Source organism: Ichthyophthirius multifiliis (assembly GCF_000220395.1).
Source record: "Ichthyophthirius multifiliis unplaced genomic scaffold scaff_1120509251016, whole genome shotgun sequence".
In the NCBI taxonomy this organism is placed as follows: Eukaryota; Ciliophora; class Oligohymenophorea; order Hymenostomatida; genus Ichthyophthirius; species Ichthyophthirius multifiliis.
The window spans coordinates 1-11372 of NW_004086282.1; the positions used below are offsets into that span (position 1 = coordinate 1).

At 14.3% G+C, this 11372-nt stretch overlaps 2 protein-coding genes across 2 annotated transcripts, besides 34 other annotated features; one reads left to right on the forward strand and one right to left on the reverse strand. All coding sequences in view use genetic code 6, as the record gives it.

The window, feature by feature from the left end:
- Window positions 1-283: 283 nt before the first annotated feature.
- Window positions 284-345: a microsatellite.
- Window positions 286-324: a microsatellite.
- Window positions 286-345: a microsatellite.
- Window positions 290-345: a microsatellite.
- A 126-nt stretch (window positions 346-471) lies between these two features.
- Window positions 472-529: a microsatellite.
- Window positions 530-660: 131 nt separating this feature from the next.
- Window positions 661-717: a microsatellite.
- A 98-nt stretch (window positions 718-815) lies between these two features.
- Window positions 816-862: a microsatellite.
- Window positions 863-905: 43 nt separating this feature from the next.
- Window positions 906-990: a microsatellite.
- Window positions 948-1018: a microsatellite.
- Window positions 1012-1042: a microsatellite.
- An 85-nt stretch (window positions 1043-1127) lies between these two features.
- Window positions 1128-1171: a microsatellite.
- A 321-nt stretch (window positions 1172-1492) lies between these two features.
- Window positions 1493-1532: a microsatellite.
- A 504-nt stretch (window positions 1533-2036) lies between these two features.
- Window positions 2037-2140: a microsatellite.
- Window positions 2141-2802: 662 nt separating this feature from the next.
- Window positions 2803-2837: a microsatellite.
- Window positions 2809-2855: a microsatellite.
- A 52-nt stretch (window positions 2856-2907) lies between these two features.
- Window positions 2908-2950: a microsatellite.
- Window positions 2908-2990: a microsatellite.
- A 2133-nt stretch (window positions 2991-5123) lies between these two features.
- Window positions 5124-5177: a microsatellite.
- Window positions 5128-5184: a microsatellite.
- IMG5_129190 (kazal-type serine protease inhibitor domain protein) lies at window positions 5176-6297 on the forward strand (the record flags this gene model as incomplete). The annotated part of the gene is made up of 1 exon (XM_004032098.1): window positions 5176-6297. A coding segment is annotated over one exon (984 nt), but the record flags the coding sequence as incomplete, so codon positions are not given.
- Window positions 6265-6333: a microsatellite.
- Window positions 6267-6309: a microsatellite.
- Window positions 6334-6518: 185 nt separating the features above from the next.
- Window positions 6519-6551: a microsatellite.
- A 1280-nt stretch (window positions 6552-7831) lies between these two features.
- Window positions 7832-10602, reverse strand: IMG5_129200 (hypothetical protein; the record flags this gene model as incomplete). Its single annotated transcript, XM_004032099.1, has 5 exons — window positions 7832-7847; window positions 8087-8501; window positions 8811-9395; window positions 9465-9540; window positions 9931-10602. 5 exons carry the CDS (start codon window positions 10600-10602, stop codon window positions 7832-7834), a joined length of 1764 nt encoding a protein of 587 aa, XP_004032147.1.
- Window positions 7849-7911: a microsatellite.
- Window positions 7852-8017: a microsatellite.
- Window positions 7873-8064: a microsatellite.
- Window positions 7934-8033: a microsatellite.
- Window positions 8038-8076: a microsatellite.
- Window positions 9877-9920: a microsatellite.
- Window positions 10603-10980: 378 nt separating the features above from the next.
- Window positions 10981-11034: a microsatellite.
- Window positions 10981-11042: a microsatellite.
- Window positions 10982-11045: a microsatellite.
- Window positions 10984-11036: a microsatellite.
- Window positions 11046-11242: 197 nt separating the features above from the next.
- Window positions 11243-11303: a microsatellite.
- Window positions 11304-11352: 49 nt separating this feature from the next.
- Window positions 11353-11372: part of a microsatellite that runs on past the window's edge.

Below are 11372 nucleotides of genomic sequence, written 5' to 3' on the forward strand. Positions count from 1 at the left end.
TTTTTATTTTTATTATTTACTTTATATATATTTATTTAATTATTTATAAATTATATATATATTTCAACTTTTTTTTTATTTTAATTTTTTTTTAATTAAAAATAAAAAAAATATTTTGTTTATATTATTTTTTTATTTATAGAATAAAAGATTCCAGTTAATAATTTTAATTATATTTGATATTTTTATAATTTCATATTGTAAAATATTGAATGTTATATATTTTTTTTTTATATTTAACTTTTATAATAATTGAAATATCATTAAATGTAATTTTTAAATCTTTATATATATTTATATATATATATATATTTATATATATATTTAATTTTATTTATATTTATACTCTTTATTATTATCAAATTATTTATATCAATTAAAAAAAATATATAATTTATTTTATTATTAAAACTAAATTAATTAAAGTATAAAAATAAATATAAAATTCAATTAAATTGTGTCTTATTTTACAAAAATATATAATAAATATTAAAAATATATTAATAATAAATAAAGAAAAAATATTAATTTTTTTCTAATATTTTTTAATATTTTCATAAAAAATAACTAATGAGCAATATAAAAAAATATAAATTTTTTTGATGATTAATTTGTGTCCGTGTTTATGAATACGTGATTACTTACACAATACTGATAAATATTAAAAAATAAATATATATACAATTAAATTAAATAATATTTATATAAAAAATTAAAAAATATTGATGAAAAATACCCGTGTTTCTGATTGAAACTCATGATTAAAAACATAAATCGAAATCTGAATAAAAATAAATAAATTATAATATATATTTAATATGAATATAAAAAAATTAAAAAAATAAAAAAATATGAAAATAAATATTTAATTTTATTTAAAAATATTATAAAAAAAAATTATTTTTAAAAATATAATATATTTTAATAAAAAAAAATGATATATATATTTATATTAAATATAAAATATATTTATATATATATATAATATAAGTATTATAATTAAATATAAAAATATTATTATTTTTATATTTTATTTTTATATAATTCAAAAAATAGTATAATATATTTTTTTCAATTATTTATGTTTTTTATATATTTTAGATAATTATTATTAAACTTATATAAATTATTATTTTTTCTAATAATTATATTATTTTTAATTATAATATATCTAAAAAGTTTATATTTTCATGAAACTTTTTTTAACAGTATTTGTATATATAGTTTTAATTATTTTTTAATCTTCAAATATATACAAATTAAAAAAAATTTGAAACAATTTTATAGCTTTTACATTTATAAATTATTAGTCTTAAAATTTATATAATGAAAATGCTTTTTTACAAAGTTTTTTATTTTATTCTAAATAAAATAAATGCAAAGTATATTTATTTTATATATTAAAAAATTTATATATAACTATCTAAACTTATCTAAATATTAAGATAAGAATGAATATATACCCACTTTATGTAAAATTATTATATATAAAAATAATATTTTAAATATAATAATTTTTTATAATATTATAAAATATTGATAAAAAATTTTATATTATTTTATATATATGCATTTTTTTTTTAATTATTTAAATATATATTTATATAAAAAAAAAATTGATTAAAAATTAATTTTTTTTTATATTATTAGCTCTTTATAAAATTAATAATATTTTTGAATATATATAATATATTATTATAATAAATTAAAATTAATATTATAGTTAAAAATATTAATACAAATAATTTATATTTTTTAAATATTAACAAACTACAAATTTCTTAAGTTTATTATTTATTAATTTTTTTATAAATAAATAAGATTAAAAATTTCAAAAACATATCATTATTATTATATAGAATATAGTTAAATTATAAACATATATATTGAAGGACTTTTATTTTAAGAGAATTTTGAATACTTTTATTTATTTATAAAGCATTAGAATATATTTTTAATATTTAAAATAAAAAAGATAATTTCAATAAATGTTATGCTTGAATATAAAATAAAGTTTTATTTTTTGCTTATAATATAAAAAAATAATCTCATTTTTTTATTCAAAAAAATAATCTCATTTTTTTATTCAAAAAAATAATCTCATTTTTTTATTCAAAAAAATAATCTCATTTTTTTATTCGAATATCTTTAATAAAGATAGATGATCTATTCTGATATTAATATTTAATGTTTAAAATATGATTGTTATTCTTAATACATAATGAGTGCTTTGCCTGCTAATAATAATAAGTGGATAGATATATAAATGGAGGATGTAATTAATTAAAAAAGAGAAATGTCCAAAATAAAAAAAGATAAGTTATAATTTTTATATTGGTAAAGTTATGGAATTAAAATATTTTTTTTAAAGTTATATTTATAAATTTTAATATGTTTTTTTATTATTTATATAAATATATCTTAATTATTATATAATTTCCCTATTATAATATTTCGAATTTATTATAAATTTTATATATTATTATTAAGTTTTATTTATGTAAAATATTTTTTAATTTATTTTATATAATTTTGTAACGTTATCATATATTTTTTATCCAAGTTATTATATAGATTAAAATATATGATTTTTATGTTTATTTTATAAAATTATTCTAGATATAAAGCTATAATTTAATAAAAAAAAATGTTATGTAAAATACTAATTATATATATTAAATAAATATTATTATATTCATATAATATATACTTTAAATTAATTTTAATAAATTTTAAAAAATATTTATAATTTTTAAATACTTTTTTATAATATTTATTTATACAAAAAAACTAAAATTATGAAATATATATATATAAAACAATATTTATATTTAAAATATTATTATTATATTTAATTAAAAAAAATTATAATTAATAAAATTATTTATATATGCTATACATTTAGAATTAATATTATATTTAATATTTTTTTTAATATTAATTTAGTATTTTTTTTTTAATATTATAAAAATATTTTTTTTATTATTATAATATTATAGTATTTTTATAAAAAATATTATTATTTTTCTTAATTTTTATTCTATTATTATTTTCTGTTTATTCATTAAAAAATTTTTTAACCTCAACTAACTAAAAAAAAAATCATTAAAATATGCATTAAAACAGATTTATAAAAATTTAAATATTTTCATTAATACTTATACTTACAAATAATTATTTTATATAATTTTACTTTTTAAATTTAAATTTCCGACTTTTTTTATATATATTTTAAATTTCATAATATAATGATTTCATATTTTTTTTATCCTTAGTTTTAATTAATATTTGATTGTATTTGAAAATTGTTTCTTATTTGTGGATTAATTAGTTAGATACAAAGATTTTCTCAAAATTCTAATAATATTTGTATTTTATTAATGTCCAGAAGAAATATAGGATTATTTTATTGATATTTATAAGATTGTATGTGGTATTAAATATCAGGAGTTTTTTTAACTTAAAAAAAAATATATTTTTTATTTTATAATATAAATTTAAGAAAAAGAATTTACAAATTTATAATATGCTCTAATAATATATAAATAAAAATATAGGATTTTAAAAAAATGAAGAAATTAATTTTATTAATTTTAATTAGTTTTTATTTATTATGAAAAATGTTATATTTAAAATTGTTTTAACTTAAAATACAATCTAGATTAATATTTTGAACTAAAGCATGTATGTTTTTTTCATTTATTATACAACGATAATATATTATAGACGTTAAAATTCATAATATAAACTTAATACGAAATTTTAATATGAATTAAAAATATTTCAATATGTTTAGAATTCTAATATTTTCTGTGAGGCTGGTTCTGCTGGTTAACTTTATCAATCTCCTTCGATATTTGCCCTACTATTTGCTAATATTAATTTTATGATGGATATTTATATTTATTTAAGGTTTTTATATTATTATATTAATATTAGTTAAAAACAGGTTGATTTTAAAAAATACGTATATTTATGTCATATTAATATTTTTTTTGTAAATAAATATTTTTTATATAAGATTAATTTTGCTTTTTTATATTAAAAGAATAAAACAATTTTATAATTTCTAAAAAAAATATATAATTAATAAAATTAAAAGTTTTAATTAATAATTTTTTATAAAAATACTTGTATTCAAAACTTTTTTGTGTTTTATTAAAAAATACTAAAATAATTAAAATAAAATTATAATATATATTATTTATGTAATTAAATTAAATTTTTATTAATGAAATTTTACAATAGATTAAATAGAATATTTATAATAAAAAAAATATAATTATAATTTAAATTAATATATGATATATAAATATTTTATATTTTTTATTTTTGTTGATATATTAAATGGGTAAATTGATTGATTGATTTTTATAAATTATTATAAAATTATATTTTATATATATTATTATTATTATTTTTAATAAGTAATATGAAACAATTTATAATTTTTATTTATCTATTATTAAAAAAATATTATTATAATTAATTAAATAAATTCAAATATATAAATTATCTTCAAATTAATTTATATATTTTATTCTAATATATCGAAAATTATATGTATGATATATTTTATAAATAATTTTGATAATAATAATATTTTTACAATAAATTTTAGTGTATTTCTATTTTTTTATAAATATAATAATATTATATAATAATTAATTAATAATAGTATCTATTAATTTAAGTAAATTATTTAAAATATAAAGAATATTTTTGATAAATATTTAGTAAAAAAAAAATATTTATCTAAAAAATAATATAAAAAGTAAATTTATAATAAAAATTTAATATTATTTGAAATTTTTATTTTTTTAGTAAAAATATCAAAAAATACTTTAATTAATTTCTATAAATAAATATATTATATTAGTATAATAGTATATAAATATATTTATTTATATTTTATTATAAAAATTATGTTTTATACTAATTTATTTTTATTAATAATTATTATTATTTTCTTTTATATAAAACTAAAAAAACTTATAGAAAATTATTTAATTAATAATAAAATAAAATTATAAAATATCATAATTACTTTATATGACTGAAAAAACTCTATTAAAAATAGAAAATATAAAAAAACTGAAAATTAAATACATATACACATATATTAATAAAATAATAATAATAATAAATAAATTAATAATAAAAAAATAATATAATAAAAAAAAAACATGAAATATATTTATTAAACATTAATTGTAATAACTTTAATAACTCTATCATCTACCCAAACCTACAACTGCCCTGCCTACTGCGGTTCTTTATTTAGTTATTATAAATACGATCCTGTATGTGCTGTCACATTCAACTCATTCAATGTTTAATAAAAAAAGTTTTACATGAACGAATGTTAAGCCTGTAAGACTTCAAATCTTATTCCTACATTATTTTATGCAGAAGGAAAATGCAAAGATTATAAGAATTTCTATTTATGTGATCCTGATTTATAGGGAAATTAAATTTGTACTAAGGAATATTAACCTGTTTGTGGTTATTCATTTTAGATTAAAACTGCTATTACTTATGGAAATAGATGCTAAGCATGCTCTGCTTTGGGTGTTTATAAATATAAATTAGGAAAATGTTCGAAATTTAATTTTTTAGATGATATAATTAGATGTGATAATGATTAAATATCTAAAATTTGCACAGCTGATTATAATCCAGTTTGTGGATGGGCAGATAAAAAAAAAATTAAATGTTTAAGATATCCATGTGCATCTAGTTATTCTAATGGATGTGAAGCTTGTGCAGATAAAAGTGTAGAATATTATACAAAAGGAAGTTGTCCAGGAGAACCAGAAATTGGACCTGATGATATATTTGATTAACTTTAAGTGCCATAAGAATAAAAATGCCCTATTAAATTTGTAAAGTCTGATGTAACAACAAAAGCTGATGCTACTGTTGCAACAGGAGAGCTTAATGCTAGACCTGCTTAGTAGGTTTTAATGTGTACAGAAAATGATTAACCGGTTTGTGGTTTATATAATCCTAAAATGAGAGTATGTATTACAACCCCATGTGGAGAAACATTCAAGAATAAATGTGATGCTTGTGATAAAGATTATGTAATTTCGTTCACAGATGGACCATGTAACCCAAGAGATTAAACAACTTAAAACAATAATTAGGGAAAAGTATGATTATTTAGTTTAATATATAAATAGTTTGTTATTTAATTATAAAAAAGATTAAATTTTTAAAAACATTATAATATTAAAATTTTTATTTAAATTAAATTTTTTCATATATAAAAAAAATTAAATATATAAAATATTGAATAAAAAAAAACTATATAATATAAGAATATATAAATTATATTTATTTTAAATATTTTTTTAAAAAAAATATTTTTTAATATTTATAAATTAGATTTTTTTTAAACTAATTATAATAAATAAAATATATATTTTTTTTATTTTTTAATATACTTATTTTTCTTCTTATTATAAACAATAAATATATTAATTCTAATAATTATTTTATTATTTTAAACTTTATTTATATATTTATTTTTTTATCATATTTGATTTAAATTATTTATATATATAATATATTGTTTTATTCTATATCTTTAATTCTTTAATTTTTATAAAAATTATATAATAAAATTTATTTAATACTTTTTGATATTTTTTATTCGGATTTTTTAATTAATTTTTAATATTTATTCATTAAATAATTTTGATAAATATTAATTTTAAAATTTATACTACATTTTTACACATTTTTATTTATTTTTTATATTTTTCTTAAATACAAACTGATAAAGCATTAAATTTATTATCTCAATTGCATATATTATTATTTTTATAAAAATCATTTTTAAATTAAAAAAGTGAAAAAAATAAAATACAAAATATATTCTATGAATGTTTTTTATAAATTTTCTAATTAAAATTAATTAATAAATTTAAAATTAAAATATGTTGATATAGTATATATATAAAAATGAAATACTTAAATTTAATTTAATTATTAATAATAAATATAAATATTTTGTAAAATTTTTTTTAATATTAATATAAATTTTTCTAATAAAAATTATTAGAAATAGAACATTATATGTTGTGAAATCTAAACTGCTTTCAGAAATCATAATAAGAGCAATTTTTTGAACTAATACATTCCTTCTGGAATAAAAAGTTAAATTTTAAAATCGTAAAATATAAAAAAAAAAATATTTAGTCATTCGTTTTAAAAATATTTAAAATAAATCAAAATAAATAAATTTGCTAATTTAAAACTAAATAATATAAAATTAAATATGAAATTATATATAAACTAATATATATACAATAAATCTTCAAATATATATATATATATAAAATAGTAAAACGTACTAAATTAAAATTTTTATTAATGTCTTAATATATTGAATAATTAATTTTTATTAAATATTATTTAAATAAGTAAAATATTTGTTTTTATGCATATCTTGAAATAAAATAATTTTAAATATTATTAAGAAAAAATGTAGAATACTTATATTATAAATTTTATTGAAGTTAATTAAATAAATATATATTTTTTTATATAAATATATATTATATGTTTTTTTTTCTATCTTATAAGAAAAATTATAAATATAAATATTATTTAACTAATTTTCTTTTTTCATAAATCTAGTAAATCATCATTTTATTAATATTACTAAATATTATTCTATTATTATTAAGAAAGTTATTATTAATTATCATATATTATATTAGAACTAAATTCTAATAAATCACATTATTCGTTTTATTAATTATATTAAATTTAGTTATTAGAATTATTATATTAAAAATTTTTATCTAAACTATAAAATTAATCAAATAAATTACAATCTTATTATTAATATTAATATTATTATTATTATTATTATTATTATTATTATTATTATTACTATTACTAATATTTTTGATATTAATTCTTTTTTTATTAAATATTTTATTATTATTTAATATTTTACTATTAAAATTGTATTTATTAATTTTATTATTATTAATTTTTTATTTACTAAATTTTTTATTGCTAATTATTTTAAATTTATTATTATTATTAAATCTATTATTAATGTATTTACTATATACTATTTTTTCCATTTTATTCTTCATTTTAATGGTAGAAATTTTCAAAAACATACTCAGTTTAATTTTCTTATTGTTCTAAAATTTCGTGTAAAATCTATTCTTTTTTATCTTCATTAATTTCTTTTACTTAAATTTATAAAAGACCAACAACTGGTTTATGATCTGAATTTTTAAGACTCATTATACTTTCATAGAACTTAAAATCTTAAGCTATATTATTATTCTCATTTTCATTATCTTAATATAGAATTCTATCACACCAACTAGGGACTCTTTATTTTTTCGATCTATCGTATTCATTTGAAACCTTATCGAATTTATAAGACGGTAAGAAATTTATTGGAGGCTCCTTATATTTCTAAATTACTTAATATTTCATTAATTCTGATATATTATTGGCATTAAAAGCTATTTAATTTTTAAATATATGCAATTAATCATATTATAGAAATTCCTATAGTAATTTATTATATTCTTAATCATTATTATTTTAAATATTTTTCAGTCTTTCTACTTCCAGCATTGCCTCTTCGTATCCTTTCTGTACCCGAAAATTTAAATCTCCAATTAGTATTATTTTATCGCTTTTAGAAATCGGTTCTCGTTTATAATTAGTCCCTCCTTCCTATTAAAATGCCTATTAATGAATTTATACTAGAGATTCTAATCTTTAATTTATTTTTTATTAGCCAGAAGGTAAATGGCAGTTTAAAATACAGACTGAAGTATCAAAAACATTAAAACGGACCACTACACTGCCTTTATTACCTAGTTTATTTGCAAATCCGCTTTTTACATTATCATATTCTACATTAGAAATATAATCTTTTATTTTAATATGGGCGAATATTATAGTCTCTATTCCTACCATATTATATTAACCTACTAAGAAATACAAAGTATCACCTAAATTATATTGAATAGAACTTATCCATTTTTCAATAGCTAATTATTTTTCGTTTGTAGAAGTCATAATATTTTTAGAGTTTAATTCTACGAGTTCTTAAAGACAAATAATTATAATTTCAGCTTCTTATTTGTTTTTGTTGAAAATCTTTAATAGATTATGCTTAAAATCTGATGGTTCAAATGAATTTACATTCCAAGTGCATAAAAATAATTTTATGTCGTGGCTTTTAGTGTATTCTATTTCTCGTTTTTTTATTAATTGTAATAATTCGACTTAGTATTGCAAATTGTCTTAACTATCGTAATCTTCACCTAGTATTATGCAATATATTTACTGTCTATATGCGTCTTTTTATGAGGTGTTCAAAAAACGCTTCGCAGATTCAAAATAGCCTTTTAGTTAATTCATAAATGTCTATTTTCCAACTTTTTGACATTTATTTGTTTATTATTTAGATATACCTGCATAATGGTTAGATATTTCTTCGTTGTTTTCCAGCCAGGAGAACTCGAATTATTTATAAAAAAGATCTTTTTGCTATATATTAATATTTAAGTAAGGAAATATGAACTAGTTGAGGCAAAAAAAAGATATTTTTTATTAAAAAAAGTTTGTTCTTTCAAGACAATCGAAGCAATTTGAGCGAATGATTCCTTGTTATTTTTATATGATTTTTTAATCGTTTTTTATAAAAAATTTATGTTTTCCAATAATCTAGATGAGGTTTTTTTTAATAAATTAATCTATATTATCTTATTTTTCATTTCTGGTTTCTTGCTTAAAATCGAAATTCAAATATTCTATGTTTCCAGTTTAATTTTAATTTATTTACTACAAATACTCTTAAGAAAGTGTCTTTATATATAAAATTAAATATATATATATATATATATATATATATATATATTTATATATATTTTTCTTTACATTTTCATTTTATTATTAATTTGTCATTAAATTAACGCATGTTATTTATCCGTAATTTTTTTTTAAGTATTCAAAATGTAACAAAAAGCTTTTAGTTGACATTTATTGACTTTTATTTATTGTTGAAGATACTCCTTTTCTCGACCATAATACAGGTACACTACCCCTTATTTATAAATGTGAAGCAGTTAGACTTCCAAAGGAAATAATAAGCTCCGTTTCTACGAAATTAGCTACAAATCCATCTGAATTAGCCCCTCTATGAGCATTTAAAGTACCCGCTCGTCTTATTTATCGTCTAGATATGAGAGTATAGTACATAGGAAAGTCTTTTGAGTTATAAACGAATCCTTATATTAATTATATCCACCATTCTTAGGCAATTTTTTATTGCATTAGGGGCTTAAGGAAATTTAGGTTCCATAAAAAATCAGGGTCATATTGTATATTTTCGTTTTATTTTTATAATGAAAGAGAAAGAGGATATTTATATGAGAAAAAAAATCCACCAGAAGATAAAGTGTTTTCTATTAAAGATTAGAATTTTAATATATTAGGAGTATTATGAATGTAAAAAGGACGAAATTCACATTAGGAAATTTCAAATATTGTAGTCTTTTCATTTAATATTGGAATTACTTTTACTTCCTTTACTAAAACTAAATAATTCATGCCATATATATTTATTATTCCTAAAAATGCACTATATGCTTATAATTATGTTTAGTTTAAATTTTAGTTAATTAGTTGATTATTATTTTATTATTGAATTTTCCCTGATTATTTTATTATTTGTAAATTTGATTATATATTAGTTATGGATGTGTTTGGTTTTATGAAAAAGTATTCCTGGGTTTCATATATTTCGATTGCTAATATGTTCATTTCGATGTATTCAGGTTTTTCATGTAAAATTTCTTTTTTGAACATACCTTTAAAGTTTTTCATAATTTGAATAATGATTTTATTTATATTATTTATAATTTTATTGGATTAATTGATTAAATATATTTAGTTATTTATTTATTTTAATATAATTATTTTAAAAACATATATTATATTATATATATTCTTTTTATTATATTATATATATATATTTATTATTACTATATTATGGAAAAATAAAATATAATAACTAATTCAATTATTTTTATAAAAATTTAATATTTTTAATAATTTTTATAATTTTAATTTATTTTATTTAAAATTTAAAATATATTCTTATTATATATCTAAATTTTTTATTTTTATTAAAATATTTATATAAATAATTTTTTTCACTATTAATTATGAAATTTCTAAAAATGAACCTTTTATATAATAAATATTTATTTATAAATAAGTAATTTAGTATAAATAAAGTTTTTATTTATTTATTAAAAAAAATAAAATATTAAATAATTTTTAAAATTTTATTAAAATATAAAAAAAAAATTAATTTA